Source organism: Struthio camelus, unplaced genomic scaffold (assembly GCF_040807025.1).
Source record: "Struthio camelus isolate bStrCam1 unplaced genomic scaffold, bStrCam1.hap1 HAP1_SCAFFOLD_82, whole genome shotgun sequence".
Lineage (NCBI taxonomy): Eukaryota > Metazoa > Chordata > Aves > Struthioniformes > Struthionidae > Struthio > Struthio camelus.
Window position 1 is genome coordinate 271,307 of NW_027182594.1, and position 27,735 is coordinate 299,041.

At 79.6% G+C, this 27,735-nt stretch overlaps 4 protein-coding genes across 4 annotated transcripts; 3 read left to right on the plus strand and 1 right to left on the minus strand.

The window, feature by feature from the left end:
* Positions 1 to 423: 423 nt before the first annotated feature.
* KMT5C (lysine methyltransferase 5C) lies at positions 424 to 8,437 on the minus strand. The gene is made up of 9 exons (XM_068929192.1): positions 8,361 to 8,437; positions 7,821 to 7,871; positions 6,600 to 6,743; positions 5,710 to 5,875; positions 4,804 to 4,913; positions 4,563 to 4,726; positions 2,432 to 2,451; positions 2,192 to 2,328; positions 424 to 955 (listed from the first exon to the last, which is right to left on the minus strand). The coding sequence occupies exons 3-9, from the start codon at positions 6,707 to 6,709 to the stop codon at positions 424 to 426; spliced, it is 1,239 nt and encodes a 412-aa protein (XP_068785293.1). The 5' UTR covers positions 6,710 to 6,743; positions 7,821 to 7,871; positions 8,361 to 8,437.
* A 575-nt stretch (positions 8,438 to 9,012) lies between these two features.
* HSPBP1 (HSPA (Hsp70) binding protein 1) lies at positions 9,013 to 14,675 on the plus strand. The gene is made up of 8 exons (XM_068929195.1): positions 9,013 to 9,133; positions 9,212 to 9,344; positions 10,070 to 10,253; positions 10,935 to 11,156; positions 11,241 to 11,396; positions 12,917 to 13,013; positions 13,106 to 13,217; positions 14,475 to 14,675. Exons 2-8 carry the CDS (start codon positions 9,216 to 9,218, stop codon positions 14,550 to 14,552), a joined length of 978 nt encoding a protein of 325 aa, XP_068785296.1. The 5' UTR covers positions 9,013 to 9,133; positions 9,212 to 9,215; the 3' UTR covers positions 14,553 to 14,675.
* Positions 14,676 to 15,381: 706 nt separating this feature from the next.
* Positions 15,382 to 20,130, plus strand: LOC138064943 (dynein axonemal assembly factor 3-like). The gene is made up of 5 exons (XM_068929193.1): positions 15,382 to 15,466; positions 15,556 to 15,689; positions 16,059 to 16,184; positions 18,433 to 18,609; positions 20,014 to 20,130. The coding sequence occupies exons 1-5, from the start codon at positions 15,382 to 15,384 to the stop codon at positions 20,128 to 20,130; spliced, it is 639 nt and encodes a 212-aa protein (XP_068785294.1).
* Positions 20,131 to 21,131: 1,001 nt separating this feature from the next.
* LOC138064944 (dynein axonemal assembly factor 3-like) lies at positions 21,132 to 23,973 on the plus strand. Its single transcript, XM_068929194.1, has 4 exons — positions 21,132 to 21,159; positions 21,681 to 21,803; positions 21,871 to 21,993; positions 23,692 to 23,973. The coding sequence occupies exons 1-4, from the start codon at positions 21,139 to 21,141 to the stop codon at positions 23,971 to 23,973; spliced, it is 549 nt and encodes a 182-aa protein (XP_068785295.1). The 5' UTR covers positions 21,132 to 21,138.
* Positions 23,974 to 27,735: the final 3,762 nt, after the last annotated feature.

Genomic DNA, 27,735 nt, shown 5'->3' on the forward strand with positions numbered 1-27,735 from the left:
CTGAAGCGGACCCAGGTGTCCGGTGGTGCGGGGGGGGGGGGCAGCAACCCCGTCTGCCCCCCCGGACGAGGACGCAGCTGCCCCGACCGCAGACCAGAAGCGGCTCGTTCCTATTTTTGTCTTTATTTCAATTTAAAAAAGTGATTTTGCTCCAAAACCTCATGCCCCCCCCCAGCCCCCAGTGTAGCACCAACCCCCCCCCAGCTCTGCCCCACCGGGGGGGGGAAGAGGGAGGAATCACCCCCCCCGCCCCAAGGAGGGTCCCGACCCTCCCTCCCGGGGGGGCCCAGGAGTCCGGCGCTGTCGGGGGCCCCCCCATGAGGTAGGTGTGTGACGCGCCCCCCCCACCCCGCTCCGTACAAACCCCCCCCCCCGAAAGGTAGAAAACAACAGCAGAAAGGGGTGCCCCCCCCCGGGGGGGGCTCAGGCGGAGTCGTGGGCGGCCACGTCCAGGGCGATGGCGCCGTGGCTGACGACCAGGCGGAAGCGGCGGGCGGCCCCGAAGGCCGCCGGGCGCTTGGGGGGCGGCGGGGGGGGGAGCGGGGCCGGCGCGGCGCCCCCCCCGGCCCCCCCCCGGCCCCCCAGCGGGCCCAGGCGCACGTGGGCGAAGAGGGCGAGCTTGGGGTCGGCGGGGGGGCGGGGGGCGGCGGGGGGGGGCAGCCGGGCCAGGCGCACGCGGGGCTCCCGGCGCAGGCGGCAGCGGCCCCGGCAGCCGGCGCAGTCGTGCAGGGCGACGCGGGGCTGCGGCGGCGCGGGGGGGCCGGGGGGGGCCGGGCCGCGCGGGCGGCGGCGGCGGCGGCGGCAGCAGCAGCGCCGGGCCGGACCCCCTCCCCGGCCCCCCCGCGCCCGCTGCAGGCGCCCGTCCGTCTCCCGCAGCTGGTACTTGGGGGGCGGCGGCGGCGGCGGCTGCTGCGCCGGCTCCTTCCTCCGCAGCCGGAACGCGCCCTCGCCCTTCCTGCGGGAGAGAGGCGCCTCAGAGCGGGGCCCAGGCGGCCGGGGGGCCCAGGCGTCCGGGGGGCCCTACTGCACCCCGCACTGAACCCGGGGACCCAGGCGTCCGGGGGGCCCAGGCGTCCGGGGGGCCCTACTGCTCCCCGCACTGAACCCGGGGACCCAGGCGTTCGGGGGTCCCAGGTGTCCGGGGGGCCCAGGCGTCCGGGGGGCCCTACTGCACCCCGCACTGAACCCGGGGACCCAGGCGTTCGGGGGTCCCAGGTGTCCGGGGGGCCCAGGCGGCCGGGGGGCCCTACTGCTCCCCGCACTGAACCCGGGGGCCCAGGCGGCCGGGGGGCCCAGGCGTCCGGGGGACCCTACTGCACCCCGCACTGAACCCGGGGACCCAGGCGTTCGGGGGGCCCAGGCGTCCGGGGGGCCCTACTGCACCCCGCACTGAACCCGGGGACCCAGGCGTTCGGGGGACCCAGGTGTCCGGGGGGCCCAGGCGGCCGGGGGACCCTACTGCTCCCCGCACTGAACCTGGGGACCCAGGCGTTCGGGGGGCCCAGGCGTCCGGGGGGCCCTACTGCACCCCGCACTGAACCCGGGGACCCAGGCGGCCGGGGGACCCAGGCAGCCGGGGGGCCCAGGCAGCCGGGGCACCCTACTGCTCCCTGCACTGAACCTGGGGACCCAGGTGTTCGGGGGGGGCCCAGGAGTCCTGGGGACCCTACTGCACCCCACCCTGAACCCGAAGACCCAGGTGTCCCGGGGACCCAGGCGTCCGGGGGGGGCCCAGGCGTCCGGGGGGGGCCCTACTGCACCCCGCACTGAACCCGGGGACCCAGGCGGCCGGGGGACCCAGGCGGCCGGGGGGCCCTACTGCTCCCCGCACTGAACCTGGGGACCCAGGCGTTCAGGGGGGGGCCCAGGCGTCCGGGGGGGCCCTACTGCACCCCGCACTGAACCCGGGAACCCAGGCGTCCGGGGGGGCCCAGGCGTCCGGGGGGGCCCTACTGCACCCCGCACTGAACCCGGGAACCCAGGCATCCGGGGGGGCCCAGGCGTCCGGGGGGCCCTACTGCACCCCACGCTGAACCCCCCCGAGGTGCCCCTGGGGACCCTGGCAGCTGGGGACCCACAGCACCCTGGACAGCGCCTGGGGGGGAGGGGGGAACCACAGCAGGCCCCGCCCCTCGGGCCCCGCCCCAGCAGGCCCCGCCCCTCGGGCCCCGCCCCAGCAGGCCCCGCCCACCTCTCGCAGGTGCGGCACTCGCAGAGCTCGTTGTTCTCCCCGAAGAAGCTCTCGCCGTAGAAGCAGGTGATCTCGTCCTGCGGCTCGATGTCCCGCAGCACCTTCACGCAGGCCGCGTTCCCCTCCGTGGGCACGAACTGGGCGCACGTCAGCCGCGGGGGGCCCCGGCGTCCGGGCACCCCCCGGCCCTCCCCCCCGCCGCCGCCGCCCCGAGGGGCCCCGGCGTCCGGGCGCCCTTACCTTGCAGTTGGGCCGGCAGTCTGCGGAGAGCGGAGAAGTCGCCGTCAGCAGCGGCTCGCGGCGCCCGCCGGCCCCGGAGCCCCAGGCACGGGGGGGGGTCGGGGCGTCCCGGGGGGGGTCCCGGGGGTGGTCGGGGGCCCCGGGGGGTGGTCAGGGATCCAGTTGGGGGTCCCGAGGACAAGCAGGGGTCTGGTTAGGGGTCCGGGAGGGTCAGGAGAGGGTTGGGGGCCCCCAGGTTTGGCCATCGGACCGGTTGGGGTCCCAGGAGCGATCAGGGCTCTGGTCGGGGTCCTGGGGAGGAGTCGGGGGGCAGCCAGGGGCCCCAGGCAGCAACGGGGGGCTCCTGGGGGGCCATTGGGGGTGTCCCAGGTGGCTGTTGGGGGCCTAGGGGGTGGTTAGGGGTCTCGCTGGGGGCCCTGGGTGGTCTGCTGGGGGGTCGTCAGGGGCTCTGGGGACAGTTGGGGGGCTGTTGGGGGGTCCTGGGGGTAATGGGGGGGTCTGCTGGGGGCCCTGAGGGGCTGTTGGGGAGCCTGGTGAAAGCTGGGGGGGGCTGCTGGGGGTCCTAGGGGATGGCTGGGGGTCACGCAAGGGACCCTGGAGGGGCCATTGGGGGTCCCAGGGGCAGCTGGGGGGCTGTTGGGAAGTGGCCGGGGGTCCTGGGGGGGGCCCTGGGGGGCTGTTAGGGGTCCCACCGGGGGGCCCTGGGGGGGGCTGTTGGGGTCCCAGGGGGCCTGAGAACAGCTGGGAGGCTGCTGGGGGTCCCTGGGAGGCTGCTGGGGGTGGCCAGGGGTCCTGTCAGGGGCCTTGGGGGGGCTGTTGGGGGGTCCCAGGGGGCCCTGGGGACAGCTGTGGGTGGCCGGGGGTCCCGGGGGGCTGTTGGGGGTCCCAGGGGGCCCTGGGGACAGCTGGGAGGCTGCTGGGGGTCCCAGGGGGGCTGTTGGGGGTTCCGGGGACAGCTGGGGGGTGGCCGGGGGTCCCGGGGGGGCTGTTGGGGGTCCCGGGAACAGCTGGGGGGTGGCTGGGGGTCTGGGGGGGCCCTGGGGGGTGGCCGGGGGTCCCAGGGGGGGCTGTTGGGGGTCCCAGGGGCAGCTGGGAGGTGGCCGGGGGTCCCAGGGGGGCCCTGGGGGGCTGTTGGGGGTCCCAGGGGCAGCTGGGAGGTGGCCGGGGGTCCTGGGGGGGCTGTTGGGGGTCCCGGGGGCAGCTGGGGGGTGGCCGGGGGTCCCAGGGGGGCCCTGGGGGGGGCTGTTGGGGGTCCCAGGAGCAGCTGGGGGGTGGCCGGGGGTCCCGGGGGGGCTGTTGGGGGTCCCGGGGGCAGCTGGGGGGTGGCCGGGGGTCCGGGGGGGGCCCTGGGAGGTGGCCGGGGGTCCCGGGGGGGGCCCTGGGGGGTGGCCGGGGGTCCCGGGGGTCCCAGGGGTGGCCCTGGGGGGTGGCCGGGGGTCCCGGGGGGGCTGTTGGGGGTCCCGGGGACAGCTGGGGGGTGGCCGGGGGTCCGGGGGGGGCCCTGGGGGGTGGCTGGGGGTCCCGGGGGGGGCTGTTGGGGGTCCCGGGGGGGCCCTGGGGGGTGGCCGGGGGTCCCGGGGGGGGCCCTGGGGGGTGGCCGGGGGTCCCGGGGGTCCCGGGGGGGCCCTGGGGGGTGGCCGGGGGTCCCGGGGGGGGCTGTTGGGGGTCCCGGGGACAGCTGGGGGGTGGCCGGGGGTCCGGGGGGGGCCCTGGGGGGTGGCCGGGGGTCCCGGGGGGGCTGTTGGGGGTCCCGGGGGCAGCTGGGGGGTGGCCGGGGGTCCCAGGGGGGCCCTGGGGGGCTGTTGGGGGTCCCAGGGGACAGCTGGGAGGTGGCCGGGGGTCCGGGGGTCCCAGGGGTGGCCCTGGGGGGTGGCCGGGGGTCCGGGGGTCCCGGGGGGGCCCTGGGGGGTGGCCGGGGGTCCCGGGGGGGGCTGTTGGGGGTCCCGGGGACAGCTGGGAGGTGGCCGGGGGTCCGGGGGGGGCCCTGGGGGGTGGCCGGGGGTCCCGGGGGGGCTGTTGGGGGTCCCGGGGACAGCTGGGAGGTGGCCGGGGGTCCCGGGGGGGCCCTGGGAGGTGGCCGGGGGTCCGGGGGGGGCCCTGGGGGGTGGCCGGGGGTCCGGGGGGGGCCCACCGTGGTTGATGAAGGCGGCGGGCCCCAGCCAGAGCTGGGCGCAGCGCTTGCGGGTCGAGTACATGATGCTGAAGTCGTTCTCGCCCGAGCGCAGCAGCCCCTCGTCCGGCTCCGTCAGCTCCGCCACGCAGCCCACCAGCAGCTCCAGCTTGTCGTTCTTCCGCCTGCGGGCCGGCCCCGGCGCCGTCAGCGGGCCCCGGCGTCCCCGCGGGCCCCGGCCCCCCGCCCGGCGCCCCCCTACCACGACTTGGTGGAGACGACGCGGGCGCCGTTGGTCTCCAGCGAGTAGCGGCTGCAGGGCAGGATGGCGAAGCCGCTCTCCGGCAGGAAGATCCGGAGGTAGCGGAAAATCTGGGGGGGGGGGGGGGACACGCCGGGCCGTGAGCCGGGCAGGGGCCCCGGCGTCCGGGCCCCCTCCCCCGAGGAGGGGCCCAGGCGTCCCCCTCCCCCGAGGGGGCCCAGGCGTCCGGGCCCCCTCCCCCGAGGAGGGGCCCAGGCGTCCTGCCCCCCACCCGAGGGGCCCAGGCGTCCGGGCCCCCTCCCCCAACGAGGGGCCCAGGCGTCCCCATCCCCCGAGGGGGCCCAGGCGTCCTGCCCCCCACCCGAGGGGGCCCAGGCGTCCCCCGAGGGGGCCCAGGCGTCCTGCCCCCCACCAGAGGGGCCCAGGCGTCCTGCCCCCCACCAGAGGGGGCCCAGGCGTCCTGCCCCCCACCCGAGGGGGCCCAGGCGTCCCCCATGCCCCCCCCGAGGGGCCCAGGCATCCTGCCCCTCCCCCGAGGGGGCCCAGGCGTACCCCCTCCCCCCCCCCACAGAGGGACCCAGGCGTCCCCCATGCCCCCCCCGCAGGGCCCAGGCGTCCCCCATGCCGCGAGGGGCCCAGGCGTCCCCCCTCCCCCGAGGGGCCCAGGCGTCCTGCCCCCCACCCGAGGGGCCCAGGCGTCCCCCATGCCCCCCCCACAGAGGGGCCCAGGCGTCCCCCATGCCCCCCCCACAGAGGGGCCCAGGCGTCCCCCCTCCCCCGAGGGGCCCAGGCATCCCCCATCCCCCCCCCACAGAGGGGCCCAGGCGTCCCCCATGCCCCCCCCCCGCGGGGCCCAGGCGTCCCCCATGCCCCCCCCCCCCCGCGGGGCCCAGGCGTCCGGCTCACGTGGCTCTTGAGCGCCGCCTGCTGCAGCGGCCGCCGCCGCTGGAAGTAGCCGCCGGCCCAGGCGCCGCCCGTCAGGGCGCGAAACGCCGCCTCCAGGTCCCGCCGCCGCCGGAAGCCCTCGACCGCCGCGCGCAGGTGCTGCTGCCGCCGCAGGGCCGGCAGGGGGCTGCACCGGGCCTCAGCGCCCGCACCCCCGGGACCGGGACCCCCCCCCGGGACCCACCGACCGGCACTAGGACCCCCCGGATCCCCTCGGGACTCCCCCCCCCCCAAGACGGGCACTAGGATCCCCCGGGACACCGGGACCGGCGCTAGGACCCCTGAGACCCCCCTGCCTCCCTCGGCCCGGCACCAGGACCCCCCGGGGCACCAGGACCCCCCGGGGCCGACTCTAGGACCCCTGAGACCCCCTCGGGACCGGCGTTAGGACCCCTGAGACCCCCCGGGACCCTCCGGGACCGGCACTAGGACCCCTGAGACCCCCCTGCCTCCCTCGGCCCGGCACTAGGACCCCCCGGGACACTAGGACCCCCCGGGACACCAGGACCGCCGAGGCCGACTCTAGGACCCCTGAGACCCCCCGGGACCGGCGCTAGGACCCCTGAGACCCCCCGGGACCGGCACTAGGACCCCTGAGACCACCCTGCCTCCCCCGGCCCGGCACTAGGACCCCCCCGGGACACCAGGACCGCCGGGGCCGGCATTAGGACCCCTGAGACCCCCCGTGACCGGCGCTAGGACCCCTGAGACCCTCCCCGCGGCCCGGCGTTAGGACCCCCTCCCCCGCCCCGGGACCGCCGCGGCCCGGCGCTAGGACCCCCGTGCCTCCCCGCGGCCCGGCGCTAGGACCCCCGTGCCTCCCCGCGGCCCGGCGCTAGGACCCCGCGGACCTGACGCCCATCTTGTGCGTGCGGAAGCCCAGGACGGAGTCGAGCACGAGGCTCGTGGCCAGGTCGTCGTTCTCGCAGAGCTCCCGCGCCGTCACCCGCGGGGCGCCCATGGTCCGGCCCGGGGCATGCTGCTCCGCCGCCGCCCTGCGCCGCCGCGCCGCCGTGGGCACCCGCACCGCCCCCGGGGGACCGGGCGGGCGGAGGCACCCCCTCCCGCTACCGTAATGCGCCCAGCGCACCGGCCCCGGGACCCCCTCCCGCTACCGTAATGCGCCGAACGCACCGGCCCCGGGACACCCGCTACCGTAATGCGCCCAGCGCATCCGCCCCGGGACACCCGCTACCGTAATGCACCCGACGCACCGGCCCCGGGACCCCCTCCCGCTACCGTAATGCGCCCAGCGCACCGGCCCCGGGACCCCCTCCCGCTACCGTAATGCGCCCGACGCACCGGCCCCGGGACACCCGCTACCGTAATGCACCCGACGCACCGGCCCCGGGACCCCCTCCCGCTACCGTAATCCACCCGCCTCGGGACACCCGCTACCGTAATGCGCCCAACGCACCGGCTCTGGGGCCCCCGTTACCGTAATGCACTCGATGCACCGGCTCCAGGATTCCCCTACCGTAATGCACCCGATGCACACGCCCCGGGACACCCACTACCGTAATGCACCTGACGCACCGGCTCTCAGACAACCGCTACCGTAATGCACTCAATGCACCCACCCCGGGATCCCCCTACCGTAATGCACCCGACGAACCCGCCTCGCGACCCCCCTATCGTAATGCGCCCGATGCAGCCGCACCAGGATCCCTTCCCGTTACCGTAATGCACCCGACGCACCGGCTCCGGGATCCCCCTACCGTAATGCACCCGACGCGCCGGCCCCGGGACACCCGCTACCGTAATGCACCCGACGCACCGGCCCCGGGACACCCGCTACCGTAATGCACCGAACGCACTGGCTCCGGGTCCCTTCTCCCGCTACCATAACGCACCCGATGCACCGGCTCCGGGACCCCCTACCACTACCGTAATGCGCCCAACGCACGGGCCCCAGTGCGGTCGCACACACCCGCGACCCCCCATCCTCGTTACCGTAATGGGGCCGGCAGTGCTCCCCCGCAATGACCCCGCTACCGTAATGGAGCCGACAATGTCCCCCCACCCCCATTGCCCTGTTACTATAAGGGGGGGGTAGAATCGTGCTCTGTTACCGTAATGCTCTCAGTGACCGGCCCCCCGAATCGGCCTTGGGGGCGGGGGGGCTGGAGAGGAAAGAAAGAGAGAAAGAGAGATCTGGCTTCGCCTTAATCCTCCGACTAGCAGCGCCCGCCTGGGTGGGGAAGGGCCGCTGCTTTTACCGTAGCGCTCTGAATAGAGCCCCACCTTCCACCGTAACGCCTCATATAGCAGCCCCCCGTGGGGGGGGGGCGGGAGAGCAACCCTATGCTTACCGTAACGCACCTAATAGCGGAACCCCAGCACTCCGCCTCAGGTGACGGGAGGACAAGGCTTTACCACAATGCTCGTAGTAGCGCCCCCGTCTCGGAGGCGGCTGCTCTGACCCCGGCGATACCGTAACGCTCCGAAGAGCGGCGCCCGCCTCCCTCCACACGGCGGCCGGCGCCAGGCCCCGCGTGGCTCGCCGGTGAGGGACCGTCCAAGGCCGCCCCGCCGCCGGGCACGACGGGGCGGGCCCTTCCCCCCCCCCCCGCGGGGGCCCCGGGACCGGCGGGGAGCGGCCCCGACCTCACCTGCTCCCACCGGCGCCGCCGCCGCCGCCGCCTTTCTCCCTCTCCCGCTGCCCCCCGGAGCCTTCACAGCTCGTGCCCGCCCCCCCGCGCTCCCCATTGGCCCCCGGCACCCGCTCGGCTTCTCCCATTGGCCGCGGGCGCTGTCAGTCGCGCCCTGCCCCGCCCCAGCCCCCCTCACGCGCCCCGCTCGCCTGGCGGCGCCCGCCGCCTCCCATTGGCCTCCGTCCGCGCAGTCCCGCCCCCCGGAGGCCGGGAGCGCCGCTCTCATTGGGCCCGTCGGAGAGCCGCAGCTATTGGCTGAGCCGCCTGCCTGTCGCAGGTAGCCCCGCCCGCTCACTCTCCCTTCCCGCCCTCTTCGGTCGGCGCTCCTCCGCGTCCTATTGGTGCCCGCCGAGCCAATCGGCACGAACCCCGCCCTCCCTCTCTCTCCATTGGCTGGATTCCCCCATCAATCGCATTGCCCCGCCCTGTTCCCCACCAGGTCCCGCCCCGACCGAGCCCACCCCGCCCTCCCCAGCTCCTATTGGCCTCGCGCCTCGTCAATCACCCGCCTTGCCCCTCCCCCGCACCGTGGGGCGCCCGCCCCCGGCGCCGCTCCGCTCGCTCCCATTGGCTGAGAGAGCTGTCGCTCAGCGGCACAAAGCGGGGACGCGGGGAGGGGGCCGTGGGGGGGCAGCGCCAGCCTCACGCAGCCGTCCAGGCCCCGCCCCCGCGCTCGGCCCCGCCCCCCGCGCAAGATGGCGGCGCCCAGGGAGCGCGCGAGGCTGTAGGAGGTGCGGGGGGGGGGGAGTTCAGGGGGGGGCGGCGCCGTGCCCGGTCCCCCCGGTTCCCTGACGGCGGTGTCGCCGTAGGATCATGGCGGAGCAGGAAGCCGGGGGGCCGCCGCCCCCCCGCGAGCCCCCCCGCAGCCTGCAGGGGCTGCTGGAGATGGCGGTGACGGCGAGCGAGCCCCAGGCCGAGCCGCGCGAGCCGCTCAGCGACGAGGTGCGCCCGGACGCCTGGGCCCGCGGGGCGGGGGGGAGCCCGGATGCCTGGGCCCTTGACTGGGGGGGAGCCCGGACGCCTGGGCCCTTGACTGGGGGGGAGCCCGGACGCCTGGGCCCTTGACTGGGGGGGAGCCCGGACGCCTGGGCCCGCAGTGGGGAGGGGGATCCCGGACGCCTGGGCCCTTGACTGGGGGGGAGCCCGGACGCCTGGGCCCTTGACTGGGGGGGAGCCCGGACGCCTGGGCCCGCAGTGGGGAGGGGGATCGCGGACGCCTGGGCCCTTGACTGGGGGGGATCGCGGACGCCTGGGCCCTTGACTGGGGGGGATCGCGGACGCCTGGGCCCTTGACTGGGGGGGATCGCGGACGCCTGAGCCCTTGACTGGGGGGGAGCCCGGACGCCTGGGCCTTTGACTGGGGGGGAGCCCGGACACCTGGGCCCGCAGTGGGGAGGGGGAGCCCGGACGCCTGGGCCCTTGACTGGGGGGGAGCCCGGACGCCTGGGCCCTTGACTGGGGGGGAGCCCGGACGCCTGGGCCCTTGACTGGGGGGGAGCCCGGACGCCTGGGCCCTTGACTGGGGGGGATCCCGGACGCCTGGGCCCTTGACTGGGGGGGAGCCCGGACACCTGGGCCCGCAGTGGGGAGGGGGAGCCGGGGCCCCGGGGTGGCGGGGGGCGCCGCGGGCCGGACGCCGGGGCCCCGCTGACGCGCGGTGCCGGCAGCGGCGCGAGTGGCTGGGGGCGGCGGTGGCGGCGGCGCTGGGCGGCGTCGGGGGGGAGTCGGAGCAGCTGCGGCGCTGCCTGCGGCTGCTGCGGGAGCCCCAGGCCGAGGCCGAGGCCGAGTCCAGCCCCGAGCACGTGCTGGAGCTGCTGGCCGAGCTCTGCGAGAGCCTCGACAACGCCACAGGTAGGGGGGCGCTGGGGGGGTCCAAAGGGGGTTTGGGGGGGGCCCAGGGGGTGATTGGGGATGGTTGGGGGGGGTCTGAGGATGCCCAGAGGGGTCCCGGGGGGAGTTGGAGGGGTCCCAGGGGGTGGCTGGGGGTGTTGGGGGGGTCTGGGGATGCTCAGGGGGGTCCTAGGGGGCTTGGGGGGGGTTGGGGTGCTTGATGGGGTCTGGGGGTCCTTGGGGGGGGCTTTGGGGTACCCGAGGGGGGTCTTAGAGGCCTTTATGGGGTCCCAGGGGGTGGCTGATAGAGTATGGGGGGCCCAGAGGGTGGCTGGGGGTGTTGGGGGGGTCTGGGGAGGCCCAGAGGGGTCCTAGGGGGTGGCTGGGGGTGTTGGGGGGGGTCTGGGGATGCCCGGGGGGGGTCCCAGGGGGTGGGGGGGGTCTGGGGATGCCCGGGGGGGGTCCCAGGGGGTGGGGGGGGTGTCGGGGGGGTCTGGGGATGCCCGGGGGGGTCCGAGGGGGTGGCGGGGGGTGTTGGGGGGGGTCTTAGGGTGCTTGAGGGGGGGAGCTGAGGGTACTTGATGGGATCTGGGGGTGCTTGCGGGGGGTTTGGGGTGCCGAGGAGGCTCCCCCCGGGTGGTGGGGGTCCCGGGGTGGGGGGACAGGACGACGCTGACCCCCCCCCCCCCCGGTTGGCGGCAGAGCTGTGCGCGCTGGGGGGCCTGGAGACGGCGGCCGGGCTGCTGGAGGACGCGCGGGCGCCGGTGCGGACGGCGGCCGCCCGGCTGGTGGGCGCCTGCGGGCAGAACCTGCCGGGGGCGGCGGGCCGGGCCCTGGCCCTGGGCTGCCTGCCGGCCCTGCTGCGGCGCCTGCGGGCCGAGCCCGAGCCCGGCGCCCGCCGCGCCGCCCTCTTCGCCCTCTCCTGTGAGTCCTGGGTGGGATTGGGGGGGGGGAACGCACGCGCGCGCCCACCCCCCCCCGGCCCCGCTGAGCGCCCGGCCGCCGCAGGCCTGCTGCGGGCGCGGGCCGAGGGGCTGGAGCAGTTCGAGCGCCTGGGGGGGCTCCCGGCCCTGCTGGAGGCCGCCTGCGGCCCCCCGCCCCCCCTGCGCGCCAAGGCCGCCTTCCTGCTGCACAGCCTGCTGCGCCAGCACCCCCGCCTCAAGGGTGAGCGCCCCCCCCCCCCGGCACCCCCCAGCCCTGCCCTGGGACCCCCCAGGACCCCCCCAGCCCTGCCCTGGCACCCCCGGGACCCCCCCAGCCCTGCCCTGGCACCCCCGGGACCCTCAGGACCCCCCCAGCCCTGCCCTGGCACCCCTGGGACCCTCAGGACCCCCCCAGCCCTGCCCTGGGACCCCCCCCAGCCGTGCCCTGGCATCTCTGGGACCCCCCGGGACCCCCCGGGTCCCCCCCAGCCCTGCCCCGGCACCCCCAGGACCTTCCAGGACCGCCCCAGCTCTGCCCCAGGGCCCCCAGGACCCCCCCCAGCCCTGCCCCGGCACCCCTGGAACCCCCCAGGACCCCCCCAGCCCTGCCCCGGGACCCCCCCAGCCCTGCCCTGGCACCCCTGGGACCCTCAGGACCCCCCCAGCCCTGCCCTGGGACCCCCCCCAGCCCTCCCCTGGTATCTCTGGGACCCCCCGGGACCTCCCCAGCCCTGCCCCGGGACCCCCGGGACCCCCCCAGCCCTGCCTTGGCACCCTTGGGACCCCCCAGCCATGCCCTGGGAGCCCTGGGCCCCCCCCAGCCGTGCCCTGGCACCTCTGGGACCCCCTGGGACCCCTCCCCAGCCCTGCCCTGGCACCCCTCGGGACCCCCCGGGACCCCCCAGCTCTGCCCCAGGACCCCCAGGACCCCCCCCAGCCCTGCCCTGGCACCCCTGGGACCCCCTGGGATCCCTCGGGACCCCCCGCAGACCCCCCCAGCCCTGCCCTGGGACACCCCCAGCCGTGCCCTGGCATCTCTGAGACCCCCGGGACCCCCCCCAGCCCTGCCCCAGCACCCCTGGGACCCTCAGGACCCCCCAGCCCTGCCCTGGCACCCCTCAAGACCCCCCAGGACCCCCCCAGCCCTGCCCCGGCACCCCCAGGACCCCCCGGGACCCCCCCAGCCCTGCCCCAGGACCCCCAGGACCCCCCCAGCCCTGCCTTGGCACCCTTGGGACCCCCCAGCCGTGCCCTGGCACCCCTGGGAGCCCTGGGACCCCCCCAGCTGTGCCCTGGCACCTCTGGGACCCCCTGGGACCCCCCCCCCAGCCCTGCCCCGGCACCCCTCAGGACCCCCTGGGATCCCCCAGCTCTGCCCCAGGACCCCTGGAACCCCCCCAGCCCTGCCCTGGCACCCCTGGGACCCCCTGGGATCCCTCGGGACCCCCCCCAGACCCCCCCCAACCCTGCCCTGGGACCCCCTAGACTCCCTGGCAACCCCTTCCACCCTGCCGTGGCACCCTCGGGACCCTCTGGGACCTCCCCATCCCTGCCCTGGGACCCCCTAGACTCCCTGGCAACCCCTTCCATCCTGCCGTGGCACCCCGGGACCCCTCGGGACCCCCTGGGACCCCCCCCAGCCCTGTCCTGGGACCCCCTAGGACCCCCCATCCCTGCCCCAGGATCCCCAGGGGCCCCCGGGACCCCCCCATCCCTGCCCCGGGACCCCCGACGGCGGCCGCTGACGCCGCCGGGCCGCAGAGCCGCTGTGCCGCATGGGGACGGTGCCGCGGCTGGTGGCCCTGCTGCGCGCCGAGCCCGACGCCGGCCACGAGCACGTCCTGGGCGTCCTGTGCAGGTCAGCGCCGGGGGGGGGGGCGGGGAGGGGGGCCGGGGAGGGGGCCGGGGCCGGGGGGCCGCCCTCACCCTGCCCCCCGGCCCGGCCGGCAGCCTGGCCACCGACTTCGCGCCGGGCGCGCAGGAGTGTCGGGCGCCCGAGCTGGGGCTGGAGCGGCTGCTGCGCGAGAGGAGCCGGCTGCTGCGGGGCCGCGAGGAGTGCCAGGTGCCGGGGGGGTCCGGAGGGGGGCTCGGGGGGTCCTGGGGGGGCTGGGAGGGGGTCCTGAGGGGCTCAGGGGGTCCTGGGGAGAGGTTGGGGGTCTTAGGGGGGCTGGAAGGGGGTCCTGGGGGGCTCAGGGGGTCCTGGGGAGGGGGTTGGGGGGTCTTAGGGGGGCTGGAAGGGGGTCCTGAGGGGCTCAGGAGGTCCTGGGGGGGCTCAGGGGGTCCTGGGGGGGCTGGGAGAGGGTCCTGAGGGGCTCAGGGGGTCCTGCGAGGCTCAGGGGGTCCTGGGGAGGGGGTTGGGGGTCTTGGGGGGGCTGGAAGGGGGTCCTGAGGGGCTCAGGAGGTCCTGGGGGGGCTCAGGGGGTCCTGGGGGGGCTGGGAGAGGGTCCTGAGGGGCTCAGGGGGTCCTGTGAGGCTCAGGGGGTCCTGGGGAGGGGGTTGGGGGTCTTGGGGGGGCTGGAAGGGGGTCCTGAGGGGCTTGGGGGGTCCTGGGGGGCTGGGAGGGGGTCCTGAGGGGCTCAGGAGGTCCTGGGGGGGCTCAGGGGGTCCTGGGGGGGCTGGGAGAGGGTCCTGAGGGGCTCAGGGGGTCCTGCGAGGCTCAGGGGGTCCTGGGGAGGGGGTTGGGGGTCTTGGGGGGGCTGGAAGGGGGTCCTGAGGGGCTTGGGGGGTGCTAGGGGGGCTGGGAGGGGGTTCTAGGGGGCTCAGGAGATCCTGGGGGGGCTGGAAGGGGGCCCTGAGGGGCTTGGGGGGTCCTGGGGGGCTCAAGGAGCCCAGAGGGGGCTTGGGGGGTTCTGGGGGGGGCTCAGGGGGTCTTGGGGGGACTTTGAGGAGGTCCGGGGGGGCTCAGGGGGTCCTGGGGGGGGGCTTGGGGTCTTGAGGGTCTGTGGGGGTCTTGGGCTCAGGGGGACCTGGGGGGCTCAGGGGGTCCTAGGGGGGCTTTGAGGGGGCCCTGAGGTATTAGGAAGGCTTTGAGGGGGTCTTGAGGGACTCAGGGGGTCCCTGAGGGGCTCAGGTGGTCCTGGGGGAGGTTGGGGAGGCTGAGGGGGGTCCTAGGGGGGCCTTGGGGTGATCCTGGGGGGGCTCAGTAGGGGCTCAAGGAGCTTGGGGGGCCTTGGGGGGGCTTTGGGGAGGCTGAGAGGGATCTGGGGGTCCTGAGGGTCTTCAGGGGGTCCCTGGGGGGGGGCTCATGGGGTCCCTGGGGGGCTGGGGGGGTCCCGGGGGTCCGACCACCCCCCCCCCGTGACCCCCTTGCCGGCGGCAGGAGGAGCTGGAGTTCTGCGAGCAGCTGCTGCTGCTCTGCTTCGGGCCCCCCCCCGAGGAGGGCGCCGCCGACCGGTGACGGCCCGGGGACCCCCCGGACGCCTGGGCCCCCCCGGAGCCCCCCCGGGACGCCTGGACCCCCCCGGTGCCCCCCGGCCGGGCCCTGCCGGTTCCCAGCAGCCAATAAAGCTTCCGTTTGGGAATGCGGCCCCTCTTCCTCCTTCGCGATGATGTCAGTGCCGTGATGTCACGCACCGGCGCTGACGTCGCGGCGGCTTCTCTCCGCTTCCCCCCCCCCCCCCCGCGGTGATGTCACCGGACGCCTGGCCCCCTCCCCCGCCCCGGCCAGGCCCGGTACCGGCCGTCAGCACCGCCGGGGTGGACAGCGCCGGGGGCGGGGCCTGGCGGGTGGGCGGAGTCAGCCGCTGCCGTGGCGTCCGCGGGGCGGGGCCGGCGGTTGCCGTGGCGACTGCTGGGCGTGGAGGGCAGGGCCAGCCGTTGCCGTGGCGACCGTTAGTCGCGGGGTGTGTGCGGGGGGGACGGTGCCAGCCGTTGCCGTGACGACTGCGGGGCGTGGCCCGCCGCGTGCAGGCGGCGCCAGCCGTTGCCGTGGCGACCGCTGGGCGCGGAGAGCGGGGACGAGCTGTTGCCGTGGCGACCGCGGGGCGCGGGCGGAGCCTGGCGGTGGCCGTTAGTCGCGAGGGCGGGGGGGGCGGGGCCAGCCGTTGCCGTGGCTACCGCGTCCCTCGGCGCGGGGCGGGGCGGCGCCGCGCAGCCCGCGCTCGCTCCCCATTGGGCGGCTGCGGCGGCGGCGGCCTCTCACGGGCCGGTTACCGGCGGGGGCGGGGCTCCGGCCGGCCCCGCCCCTCCCGGTCAGTGCGGCGGCGGCGGCGGCGGCGGCAGCAGCGATGGCGCTGGCGGCCGGGTGCGGGGACGGGCTGGGCACGGTGCGCTGGTGGGGGCTGTCGCCCGCCCTGGACCTGCAGGAGTTCTGTGAGCGCCGCGGCTCCCCGGTGTCGTCGTCGTCCCCCCCCCCCCCCCCCGCCGGTGGCACCGGCCCCGGTGACGCCGCGTGTCCGCAGGCGCCGACGCCGAGCCCGAGCCGGCCCCGGACGGGCGGCCCGAGGTGGCGGCGCTGCTGGTGGGCGCGGCCGAGGGGCGGCACCTGCTGCGCACCATGGCCCGGGCCGCCCGCTGGCCCCTCCGCGCCCTCACCGTACGGACCGGCCCGGGCAACCGGGGGGGGGTCCGGGGGGGTACCGGGAGATAACGGGGTCTATGGGGGGGGTACCGGGAGGTAACGGGGTCTATGGGGGGGGTTCCGGGGGGTAACGGGGTCTATGGGGGGGGTTCCGGGGGGGGTACCGGGGGATAACGGGGTCTATGGGGGGGTCCGGGGGGGTACCGGGAGATAACGGGGTCTATGGGGGGGAACGGGGGGGTACCGGGGTCCCTGAGGGGAGGGTACCGGAGGGTCCCGAATGGGGGGATCCGGAGGGTCCCGGGGGTGCCGGGTGGTCCCGGCTGGTCCCGGCTGGTCCCGGGGGGGCCCCGGGGGGGTGCCGGTCGCTGACGGGCGCCGCAGCTGTACGTGGCCGAGGAGCGGCCCGAGGTGGTGGCGCGGCAGCTGCTCTTCCTGGCGCTGGCGGCGGAGCCCCGGGGCCGCCTGGGGCTGCAAGGTAGGAGCCGGCCCCCCCGGGACCCCCCCGGGGCCAGGGACCCCCCCGGGGAGCAGGGAGCGGGACCCTCCTGGGACCCCCTCGGGGAGCGGGGACCCCCCCCGGACACACCCCCGGGAGCGGGACCCCCCCTGGGACCCAACCGGGGAGCGGGGACCCCCCCTGGACGGGCCCCCCCGAGGAGCGGGGAACCCCCCGGCCTCCCCCGACCGGGGACCGGGACCCCCCTGGGACCCAACCGGGGAGCGGGACCCCCCCGGGACCCCCCCCGGCCCCCTGCGGGGAGCAGGACCCACCTGGGACCCCCGCGGGATCCCCCGACCGTGGAGCGGGGACCCCCCCTGCCCCCCCCGGGACCCCCCCGGGGAGCGGGACCCTCCTGGGACTGGGACCCCCGCGGGACCCCCCGACCGTGGCGCGGGGACCCCCCTGGGACCCCCCCCGGGGAGCGGGACCCCCCCGGGACCCCCGCGGGACCCCCCGACCGTGGCGCGGGGACCCCCCCGGCCCCTCCTGGGACCCCCGCGGGACCCCCCGACCGTGGCGCGGGGACCCCCCCGGCCCCCCCGGGGAGCGGGACCCCCGCGGGACCCCCCTGGGACCCCCCCGGGCCGGGCCGGGGGGGGAGGCGGCTGAGCGCGGCGCGGTGCCGGCAGCGCGGAGCGCGGCGCTGCTGGAGCTGCTGGGCTCGAGCCGGCTGCGCGCCGCCACCGGCTCCTACCTGCGCCGGGCGGCCGGGAGGCTCCGCCGCTGGCTGCGCGCCGGGCCCGCCGCCCCCGGGCCGGCCGACCTGCGGCTGATGAAGGTGCGGGGGGGGGGGACCGGGGGGGGGACCCTGGGGTGGGGGGGGACCCTGGGGTGGGGGGGGACCCGGGCCGGCCGACCTGCGGCTGATGAAGGTGCGGGGGGGGGGGACCCTGGGGGGGGGACCCTGGGGTGGGGGGGGACCCTGGGGTGGGGGGGGACCCGGGCCGGCCGACCTGCGGCTGATGAAGGTGCGGGGGGGGGGGACCGGGGGGGGGGGACCCTGGGGTGGGGGGGGACCCTGGGGTGGGGGGGGACCCGGGCCGGCCGACCTGCGGCTGATGAAGGTGCGGGGGGTCCGGGGGGGGGGACCGGGGGGGGGACCCGGGCCGGCCGACCTGCGGCTGATGAAGGTGCGGGGGGGGGGACCCGGGGGGGTCCGGGGGGGGATCCGGGGGGGCCCGGGGGGGTCCGGGGGGGCCCGGCTGACGGCGGCCCGCAGGCCCGGGAGCGGGACGCGCTGGAGGCGGTGGGGTCGGGGGGGTCCGGGGGGGGTCCGGGGGGGTCCCGGCGGTCCGGGGGGGTCCGGGGGGGTCCGGGGGGGCCCGGCTGACGGCGGCCCGCAGGCCCGGGAGCGGGACGCGCTGGAGGCGGTGGGGTCGGGGGGTCCGGGGGGAGTCCCGGCGGTCCGGGGGGGCCCGGGGGGGCCCGGGGGGGCCCGGCTGACGGCGGCCCGCAGGCCCGGGAGCGGGACGCGCTGGAGGCGGTGGGGTCGGGGGGTCCCGGGGGGGGTCCCGGCGGTCCGGGGGGGTCCGGGGGGGCCCGGGGGGGCCCGGCTGACGGCGGCCCGCAGGCCCGGGAGCGGGACGCGCTGGAGGCGGTGGGGTCGGGGGGTCCCGGGGGGGGTCCCGGCGGTCCGGGGGGGTCCGGGGGGGCCCGGGGGGGCCCGGCTGACGGCGGCCCGCAGGCCCGGGAGCGGGACGCGCTGGAGGCGGTGGGGTCGGGGGGTCCGGGGGGAGTCCCGGCGGTCCGGGGGGGCCCGGGGGGGCCCGGGGGGGCCCGGCTGACGGCGGCCCGCAGGCCCGGGAGCGGGACGCGCTGGAGGCGGTGGGGTCGGGGGGTCCGGGGGAGTCCCGGCGGTCCGGGGGGGGCCCGGGGGGGCCCGGGGGGGCCCGGCTGACGGCGGCCCGCAGGCCCGGGAGCGGGACGCGCTGGAGGCGGTGGGGTCGGGGGGTCCCGGGGGGGGTCCCGGCGGTCCGGGGGGGTCCGGGGGGGCCCGGGGGGGCCCGGCTGACGGCGGCCCGCAGGCCCGGGAGCGGGACGCGCTGGAGGCGGTGGGGTCGGGGGGTCCCGGGGGGGGTCCCGGCGGTCCGGGGGGGTCCGGGGGGGCCCGGGGGGGCCCGGCTGACGGCGGCCCGCAGGCCCGGGAGCGGGACGCGCTGGAGGCGGTGGGGTCGGGGGGGTCCGGGGGGGGTCCCGGGGGGGTCCCGGCGGTCCGGGGGGGCCCGGGGGGGCCCGGCTGACGGCGGCCCGCAGGCCCGGGAGCGGGACGCGCTGGAGGCGGTGCTGCGGCGCTGGCAGCGGCCCGAGCCCGGCGCCTTCCCGCTGCGGCGGCTCTGGGAGCGGCGGCTGCGGCGGCACCTGGGCGCCCGCTACGACTCGCGCGCGGCCGTGGCCGACTGGGAGCTGCGCATGGGGCTGCACGAGCGGGGGGTGAGGGGGGGGCACCGGACCGGGGGGGGGGGGGGACCGGACCGGACCGGGGGGGGGGGGCGGCTGGGAGCTGCGCATGGGGCTGCACGAGCGGGGGGTGAGGGGGGGGCACCGGACCGGGGGGGGGACCGGACCGGGGGGGGGGGCGGCTGGGAGCTGCGCATGGGGCTGCACGAGCGGGGGGTGAGGGGGGGGCACCGGACCGGGGGGGGGGGACCGGCTGGGAGCTGCGCATGGGGCTGCACGAGCGGGGGGTGAGGGGGGGGCACCGGACCGGGGGGGGGGACCGGACGGGGGGGGGGCGGCTGGGAGCTGCGCATGGGGCTGCACGAGCGGGGGGTGAGGGGGGGGCACCGGACCGGGGGGGGGGACCGGCTGGGAGCTGCGCATGGGGCTGCACGAGCGGGGGGTGAGGGGGGGGCACCGGACCGGGGGGGGGGACCGGACGGGGGGGGGGCGGCTGGGAGCTGCGCATGGGGCTGCACGAGCGGGGGGTGAGGGGGGGGCACCGGACCGGACCGGGGGGGGGACCGGACCGGGGGGGGGGGCCGGCTGGGAGCTGCGCATGGGGCTGCACGAGCGGGGGGTGAGGGGGGGGCACCGGACCGGACCGGGGGGGGGACCGGACCGGGGGGGGGGCCGGCTGGGAGCTGCGCATGGGGCTGCACGAGCGGGGGGTGAGGGGGGGGGCACCGGACCGGGGGGGGGCACCGGACCGGGGGGGGGGACCGGCTGGGAGCTGCGCATGGGGCTGCACGAGCGGGGGGTGAGGGGGGGGGCACCGGACCGGGGGGGGCACCGGACCGGGGGGGGGGACCGGCTGGGAGCTGCGCATGGGGCTGCACGAGCGGGGGGTGAGGGGGGGGGCACCGGACGGGGGGGGCACCGGACCGGGGGGGGGACCGGCTGGGAGCTGCGCATGGGGCTGCACGAGCGGGGGGTGAGGGGGGGGGCACCGGACCGGGGGGGGTCCGGGGGGGGGGCGGCTGGGAGCTGCGCATGGGGCTGCACGAGCGGGGGGTGAGGGGGGGGGCACCGGACCGGGGGGGGGCGGCTGGGAGCTGCGCATGGGGCTGCACGAGCGGGGGGTGGGGGGGGGGCACCGGACCGGGGGGGGGGGACCGGACCGGGGGGGGGACCGGCTGGGAGCTGCGCATGGGGCTGCACGAGCGGGGGGTGAGGGGGGGGCACCGGACCGGGGGGGGGACCGGGGGGGGGCGGCTGGGAGCTGCGCATGGGGCTGCACGAGCGCGGGGTGAGGGGGGGGCACCGGACCGGGGGGGGCACCGGACCGGGGGGGGGGACCGGCTGGGAGCTGCGCATGGGGCTGCACGAGCGGGGGGTGAGGGGGGGGGCACCGGACCGGGGGGGGGCACCGGACCGGGGGGGGGGACCGGCTGGGAGCTGCGCATGGGGCTGCACGAGCGGGGGGTGAGGGGGGGGGCACCGGACGGGGGGGGCACTGGACCGGGGGGGGGACCGGCTGGGAGCTGCGCATGGGGCTGCACGAGCGGGGGGTGAGGGGGGGGGCACCGGACCGGGGGGGGTCCGGGGGGGGGGCGGCTGGGAGCTGCGCATGGGGCTGCACGAGCGGGGGGTGAGGGGGGGGCACCGGACCGGGGGGGGGCGGCTGGGAGCTGCGCATGGGGCTGCACGAGCGGGGGGGTGAGGGGGGGGGCACCGGACCGGGGGGGGTCCGGGGGGGGGGCGGCTGGGAGCTGCGCATGGGGCTGCACGAGCGGGGGGTGAGGGGGGGCACCGGACCGGGGGGGGGGGGGACCGGCCGGGGGGGGGACCGGCTGGGAGCTGCGCATGGGGCTGCACGAGCGGGGGGTGAGGGGGGGGCACCGGACCGGGGGGGGGACCGGGGGGGGGCGGCTGGGAGCTGCGCATGGGGCTGCACGAGCGGGGGGTGAGGGGGGGCACCGGACCGGGGGGACCGGACCGGACCGGGGGGGGGGGCGGCTGGGAGCTGCGCATGGGGCTGCACGAGCGCGGGGTGAGGGGGGGGCACCGGACCGGGGGGGGGACCGGGGGGGGGCGGCTGGGAGCTGCGCATGGGGCTGCACGAGCGGGGGGTGAGGGGGGGGCACCGGACCGGGGGGGGGACCGGGGGGGGGCGGCTGGGAGCTGCGCATGGGGCTGCACGAGCGGGGGGTGAGGGGGGGGCACCGGACCGGGGGGGGGGACCGGCTGGGAGCTGCGCATGGGGCTGCACGAGCGCGGGGTGAGGGGGGGGCACCGGACCGGGGGGGGCACCGGACCGGGGGGGGGGACCGGCTGGGAGCTGCGCATGGGGCTGCACGAGCGGGGGGTGAGGGGGGGGCACCGGACCGGGGGGGGGACCGGGGGGGGGCGGCTGGGAGCTGCGCATGGGGCTGCACGAGCGGGGGGTGAGGGGGGGGCACCGGACCGGGGGGGGGGACCGGCTGGGAGCTGCGCATGGGGCTGCACGAGCGCGGGGTGAGGGGGGGGCACCGGACCGGGGGGGGCACCGGACCGGGGGGGGGGACCGGCTGGGAGCTGCGCATGGGGCTGCACGAGCGGGGGGTGAGGGGGGGGCACCGGACCGGGGGGGGCACCGGACCGGGGGGGGGGACCGGCTGGAGCTGCGCATGGGGCTGCACGAGCGCGGGGTGAGGGGGGGGGCACCGGACCGGGGGGGGGACCGGGGGGGGGCGGCTGGGAGCTGCGCATGGGGCTGCACGAGCGCGGGGTGAGGGGGGGCACCGGACCGGGGAGGTCGTACCGGGGGGGCCCGGCCGGGGGGGTCCTCACCCCCCCCCCGCCCCCCCCGCAGGCCCGGACGCTGCAGCGGGGTGAGCGCCGGGGAGGGTCGGACCGGGACGGGGTGGGGGGGGTCCGGCCCGGCGGGGGGGTCCGGCCGGGGGGGGGGGGGTCGGCCCGGGGGGGTCCTCACCCCCGCCCCCCCCGCAGGCCCGGACGCTGCAGCGGGGTGAGCGCCGGGGGGGGTCGGACCGGGACGGGGTGGGGGGGGTCCGGCCCGGCGGGGGGGGTCCGGCCGGGGGGGGGGTCGGCCCGGGGGGGTCCTCACCCCCGCCCCCCCGCAGGCCCGGACGCTGCAGCCCGGCGAGTTCGGCCGCTGGCGCGAGAGCGGCGTCGCCTTCGCGGGCCCCGGGGCCGCCGGCGCGGAGCCCAACTGGACGCTGGCGTCGGGGCGGCTGCCGAGCGCCGTGAGTGCGGGCCGGGGGGGGCCGCGGGGGCCGGGGGGGCGGCCTGACCCCCCCCGACCCCCCCCAGGACGGGCAGCCCGCGCCCGACTGCGGCTACTGGGGCGACATCGTGGCCGGCCCCTTCCTGGCCTTCGGCATCGAGAGCGACGACCCGCGGCTGCTGCGGGAGCGCAACGGGCGGCCGGCCCAGGTGGGGGGGGGGCCGGGGGGGCCGGGGGGGGGGGACGGATATGGGGGGGGACCGGGGGGATCGGGGTAACCGGGGGGGCCGGGGGGGGCGGGGGGGCAGGGGGGGCAGGTGAGGGGGGACGGATATGGGGGGGGACCGGGGGGATCGGGGTAACCGGGGGGAGAGCGGCCAAGGTGGGCCGGGGGGCAGGTGGGGCGGGGGGGGGACGGATATGGGGGGGGGCCGGGGGGATCGGGGTAACCGGGGGGGCGGGGGGGGCGGGAGGGGCAGGTGGGGGGGACCGGGGGGCGGGGGGGGACGGATATGGGGGGGGACCGGGGGGGATCGGGGTAACCGGGGAGGCCGGGGGGGGCCGGGGGGGCAGGGGGGGGCGGGGGGCCAGGTGGGGGGACGGATATGGGGGGGACCGGGGTAACCGGGGGGGCAGGGGGGGGCGGGGGGAGCAGGTGGGGGGACGGATATGGGGGGGCACCGGGGGGATCGGGGTAACCGGGGGGAGAGCGGCCAAGGTGGGACGGGGGGCAGGTGGGGGGGGACGGATATGGGGGGGGACCGGGGGGATCGGGGTAACCGGGGGGGCCGGGGGGGGCCGGGGGGGCAGGGGGGCGGGGGGCAGGTGGGGGGACGGATATGGGGGGGACCGGGGGATCGGGGTAACCGGGGGGGGCAGGGGGCAGGTGGGGGGGGACCGGGGGATCGGGGTAACCGGGGGGGGCGGGGGGGGCAGGTGGGGGGGGACCGGGGGGATCGGGGTAACCGGGGGGGCCGGGGGGGCGGGGGGGCAGGGGGGGCAGGTGAGGGGGGACGGATATGGGGGGGGACCGGGGGGATCGGGGTAACCGGGGGGGCAGGGGGGGGCGGGGGGGCAGGTGGGGGGGGACCGGGGGGATCGGGGTAACCGGGGGGGCGGGGGGGGCAGGTGGGGGGGGACCGGGGGGATCGGGGTAACCGGGGGGGCCGGGGGGGGCGGGGGGGCAGGGGGGGCAGGTGAGGGGGGACGGATATGGGGGGGGACCGGGGGGATCGGGGTAACCGGGGGGAGAGCGGCCAAGGTGGGACGGGGGGCAGGTGGGGCGGGGGGGGGACGGATATGGGGGGGGGCCGGGGGGATCGGGGTAACCGGGGGGGGACCGGGGGGGCGGGGGGGGCCGGTGGGGGGGACCGGGGGGGCGGGGGGGACGGATATGGGGGGGGACCGGGAGGATCGGGGTAACCGGGGGGAGAGCGGCCAAGGTGGGACGGGGGACAGGTGGGGGGGGACCGGGGGGGCAGGGGGGGCCGGGGGGCAGGTGGGGGGGGACCGGGGGTGCAGGTGTGGGGGGGACGGATATGGGGGGGGACAGGGGAGATATGCGGGGGATACGGGGGGGGATCGGGGGGTGCTGGGGGGGTCCCGTGGGGGCCGGGTGGGCTGAGCCGGGGCCGGGGGGTGCCGGGGGGGGTCCCGGGGGCCTGAGCCGGGGCCGGGGGGGTCCCAGGGGAGCCGGGGGGTGCTGGGTGACTGATCCGGGGCCGGGGGGGTCCCAGGGGGGCCGGGGGGTGCTGGGGGGCTGAGCCGGGACCGGGGGGTGCTGGGGGGGCCCCGGGGGGGTCCCAGGGGGGCCGGGGGGTGCTGGGGGGGCCCCGGGGGGGTCCCAGGGGGGCCGGGGGGTGCTGGGGGGGTCCCGGGGGGCTGATCCGGGGCCGGGGGGGGGGCAGAGCGCAGCGCAGGTCTCGCTGGCCAATGTCACGGCGATGCTGGGCGCGCTGCTGCCCCCGGACGGCGATACCGGCACCGGCACCGGCACCGGCTCCGGCACCGACACCGACACCGACACTGACACCGGCACCGGCACCGGCACCGGCGGCTACACCGGCACCGACACTGACACCGGCACCGACACCGGCGGCGACAGTGACAGCGACGGCCCCGGCGTGCCGGGCGGTGAGCGCCCCCCCCCGGGGGACCCCCCCGGTGACCCCCCCGGACCCCCCCGCTGACCCCCCTGTGACCCCCCCCCGCTGACCCCCCCCGCCCCAGGCCCCGCCGCCGCCGTGCGCGTCCGGTTCCTGCCGCTGGGCAGCGCCCGCCGCCCGCCCGCCCGCGCCGCCCTGCGCCGCCGCTGCCGCCTGCTGGTGCTGGGCTCCGGGTGCGGGGGGGGGCACCGCGGGGGGCACCGGGGGGGGGAACCGGGGGGGGAACCGGGGGGGGATCGGGGGGAACCGGGGGGGGCACCGGAGGGGAGCGGGGGGGAACCGGGGGGGGAAACCGGAGGGGGATCGGGGGGAAACCGGGGGGGGGAACCGGGGGGGGATCGGGGGGAAACCAGGGGGGGGGAACCGGGGGGGAGCGGGGGGAAACCGGGGGGGGGAACCGGGGGGGGAACCGGGGGGGGGGACCGGGGGGAAACGGGGGGAAACCGGGGGGGGACGGGGGGAGCGGGGGGACCGGGACCGGGGTGAAACTGGGAGGAACTGGGGGGAACCGGGACCGGGGGGAGTGGGAGGACCGGGACCGGGGTGAAACTGGGGGGAACTGGGAGGAACTGGGGGGAACCGGGACCGGGGGGAGCGGGAGGACCGGGACCGGGGTGAAACTGGGAGGAACTGGGAGGAACTGGGGGGAACCGGGACCGGGGGGAGTGGGAGGACCGGGACCGGGGTGAAACTGCCGGGGGGAGTGGGAGGACCGGGACCGGGGTGAAACTGGGGGGAACTGGGAGGAACTGGGGGGAACCGGGACCGGGGGAGCGGGAGGACCGGGACCGGGGTGAAACTGGGGGAACTGGGGGGACTGGGAGGAGCGGGGGGAGCAGGACAGGGGGGATTGAGACCGGGGGGAGCGGGGGGGGCCGGGGGCAGCGGGGGGCCGGGACCGGGGGGCCGGGGGGGGCCGGGGGGCCGGTTGGCTCAGGCCCGGCCCGGTGGCAGCTGCCTGCAGGACCTGACGCCGGAGCTGGGGGAGCTGGCGGCCCCCGGGGCCACGCTGCTGGTGGAGCTGCCCACGTAGGTACCGGCCCCCCCGGCCCCCCCCGGGCCCCCCCCGGCCCCCCCGGCCCCCGGCCCGGCGCTGACCCCCCCCGCGGCCCCGCAGGTTCGCGCCCTCGCTGGGCCGGCAGCAGCTCGCAGCCCTCCGCGCCCGGGCGGCGGCGCTGGCCGAGGCCGCCGGCTTCCAGCCCTGGGGGGGCCCCGGGGAGCCCCCCGCCTGCGCCCGCTTCCGCCTGCGCCCCCAGCCCTGAGGGGCCCCCCGAGCCCCCCCGCAGCCCCCCCGCCCCCCCGGACCCCCTCAGAGCCCTCTGGACCCCCCCATCCCCCCCGGAACTCCCCAGCCCCTCGACCCCCCCCCCGCAGCCCCCCCCAGACCCCCTCGGATCCCCCTCGACCCCCCCGGACCCCCTCAGAGCCCTCTGGACCCCCCCATCCCCCCGGAACTCCCCCAGCCCCTCGACCCCCCCCCGCAGCCCCCCCCAGACCCCCCTCGGATCCCCTCGACCCCCCCGGACCCCCTCAGAGCCCTCTGGACCCCCCCATCCCCCCCGGAGCTCCCCCAGCCCCTCGACCCCCCCGCAGCCCCCCCCCAGACCCCCTCGGATCCCCTCGACCCCCCCGGACCCCCTCAGAGCCCTCTGGACCCCCCCATCCCCCCGGAGCTCCTCCAACCCCTCGACCCCCCCCGCAGCCCCCCCCGGACCCCCCTCGGAGCCCCTCGACCCCCGGACCCCCTCAGAGCCCTCTGGACCCCCCCCATCCCCCCGGAGCTCCCCCAGCCCCTCGACCCCCCCCCGCAGCCCCCCCCGGACCCCCCTCGGATCCCCTCGACCCCCCCGGACCCCCTCAGAGCCCTCTGGACCCCCCCATCCCCCCGGAGCTCCCCCAGCCCCTCGACCCCCCCCGCAGCCCCCCCCGGACCCCCCTCGGAGCCCCTCGACCCCCCCGGACCCCCTCAGAGCCCTCTGGACCCCCCCCATCCCCCCGGAGCTCTCCCCAGCCCCTCGACCCCCCCGGCAGCCCCCCCCGGACCCCCCTCGGATCCCCTCGACCCCCCCGGACCCCTCAGAGCCCTCTGGACCCCCCCATCCCCCCGGAGCTCCTCCAACCCCCTCTACCACCCCGCAGCCCCCCCATCCCTGACCCCCCAAGGACCCCCCTGGAGCCCCCCAGGACCCTCCCTGACCCCCCCAAGGACCCCCCCCTGGAGCCCCTTGACCCCCCAAGGACTCCCCTGGAGCCCCCCGACCCCCCCAAGGACCCCCCTGGAGCCCCCCAGGACCCCCCTGAACCTCCTCGGAGCCCCCCAGACCCTCCCGGATCCTCCCGGGACCCCTGGTCCCCTCCGGACGCCCCCGGCCCCGCCTCCCGGCGAGACTCCGCCCCTGCCCCGCCCTCCCGGCCAGCCCCAGCTCCGCCCCCGGCCCGTGACTCCGCCCCGGCCCCGCCTCCCGGCCAGCCCCAGCTCCGCCCCCGGCCCGTGACTCCGCCCCGGCCAGCCTCAGCTCCGCCCCCGGCCCGTGACTCCGCCCCGGCCCCGCCTCCCGGCCAGCCCCAGCTCCGCCCCCGGCCCGTGACTCCGCCCCCGGCCCCGCCTCCCGGCGAGACTCCGCCCCACCCCCGGCCCGTGACTCCGCCCCGGCCCCGCCTCCCGGCGAGACTCCGCCCCACCCCCGGCCCGTGACTCCGCCCCGGCCCCGCCTCCCGGTCAGCCTCAGCTCCGCCCCCGGCCCGTGACTCCGCCCTCGACCCCGCCTCATGGCCCGTGACTCCGCCCCCGGTGAGCCACTGCCCGCCCCCGCCCTGTGGCCCCGCCCCGGACCGAGGCCACGCCCCCGCCCATTCATAAAGCGCCGCCGCCCGGGTCCCGGCTCCAGCAGCGTCGAGGTAAGTGGGGGGGCGGGGGAGCCCGGACGCCTGGGTCCCTTGGGGGGGGGGTGACGGGGACGGAGAGGGGAGCCCGGACGCCTGGGTCCCTTGTGGGGGGGGGGGTGACGGGGACGGAGAGGGGGAGCCCGGACGCCTGGGTCCCTTGTGGGGGGGGGTGACGGGGACGCAGAGGGGAGCCCGGACGCCTGGGTCCCTTGGGGGGGGGTGACGGGGACGCAGAGGGGGAGCCCGGACGCCTGGGTCCCTTGTTGGGGGGGGGTGACGGGGACGGAGAGGGGGAACCCGGACGCCTGGGTCCCTTGTGGGGGGGGGGTGACGGGGACGGAGAGGGGGAGCCCGGACGCCTGGGTCCCTTGTGGGGGGGGGGGTGACGGGACGGAGAGGGGGAGCCCGGACGCCTGGGTCCCTTGGGGGGGGGGTGACGGGGACGCAGAGGGGGAGCCCGGACGCCTGGGTCCCTTGTGGGGGGGGGTGACGGGGACGGAGAGGGGGAGCCCGGACGCCTGGGTCCCTTGTGGGGGGGGGTGACGGGGACGCAGAGGGGGAGCCCGGGACGCCTGGGTCCCTTGTGGGGGGGTGACGGGGACGGCAGAGGGGAGCCCGGACGCCTGGGTCCCTTGTTGGGGGGGGGGTGACGGGGACGCAGAGGGGGAGCCCGGACGCCTGGGTCCCTTGTTGGGGGGGGTGACGGGGACGGAGAGGGGGAGCCCGGACGCCTGGGTCCCTTGTGGGGGGTGACGGGGACGGAGAGGGGGAGCCCGGACGCCTGGGTCCCTTGTGGGGGGGTGACGGGGACGGAGAGGGGGAGCCCGGACGCCTGGGTCCCTTGGGGGGGGGGGTGACGGGGACGGAGAGGGGGAGCCGGACGCCTGGGTCCCTTGGGGG

Bases quoted from the DNA above. Each gene is read 5' to 3' on its own strand.
- KMT5C (XM_068929192.1), bottom strand. From the start codon at position 6,709: ATGGGCGCCCCGCGGGTGACGGCGCGGGAGCTCTGCGAGAACGACGAC. The intron at 5,876-6,599 runs GTCCGCGGGGTC...GGCCCGGTGCAG, and splicing joins ACGCACAAGATGGGCGTCAG to CCCCCTGCCGGCCCTGCGGC. The intron at 2,452-4,562 runs GTGGGCCCCCCC...CGCTCTCCGCAG, and splicing joins CGCCGCCTTCATCAACCACG to ACTGCCGGCCCAACTGCAAG.
- LOC138064943 (XM_068929193.1), top strand. From the start codon at position 15,382: ATGGCGCTGGCGGCCGGGTGCGGGGACGGGCTGGGCACGGTGCGCTGG. The intron at 15,467-15,555 runs GTGAGCGCCGCG...GCGTGTCCGCAG, and splicing joins CCTGGACCTGCAGGAGTTCT to GCGCCGACGCCGAGCCCGAG. The intron at 18,610-20,013 runs GTGAGGGGGGGG...ACCGGCTGGGAG, and splicing joins TGGGGCTGCACGAGCGGGGG to CTGCGCATGGGGCTGCACGA.
- HSPBP1 (XM_068929195.1), top strand. From the start codon at position 9,216: ATGGCGGAGCAGGAAGCCGGGGGGCCGCCGCCCCCCCGCGAGCCCCCC. The intron at 11,397-12,916 runs GTGAGCGCCCCC...GCCGGGCCGCAG, and splicing joins CCAGCACCCCCGCCTCAAGG to AGCCGCTGTGCCGCATGGGG. The intron at 13,014-13,105 runs GTCAGCGCCGGG...CCCGGCCGGCAG, and splicing joins GTCCTGGGCGTCCTGTGCAG to CCTGGCCACCGACTTCGCGC.
- LOC138064944 (XM_068929194.1), top strand. From the start codon at position 21,139: ATGGGGCTGCACGAGCGGGGG. The intron at 21,160-21,680 runs GTGAGGGGGGGG...GCCCCCCCGCAG, and splicing joins TGGGGCTGCACGAGCGGGGG to GCCCGGACGCTGCAGCCCGG. The intron at 21,994-23,691 runs GTGGGGGGGGGG...GGGGGGGGGCAG, and splicing joins GCAACGGGCGGCCGGCCCAG to AGCGCAGCGCAGGTCTCGCT.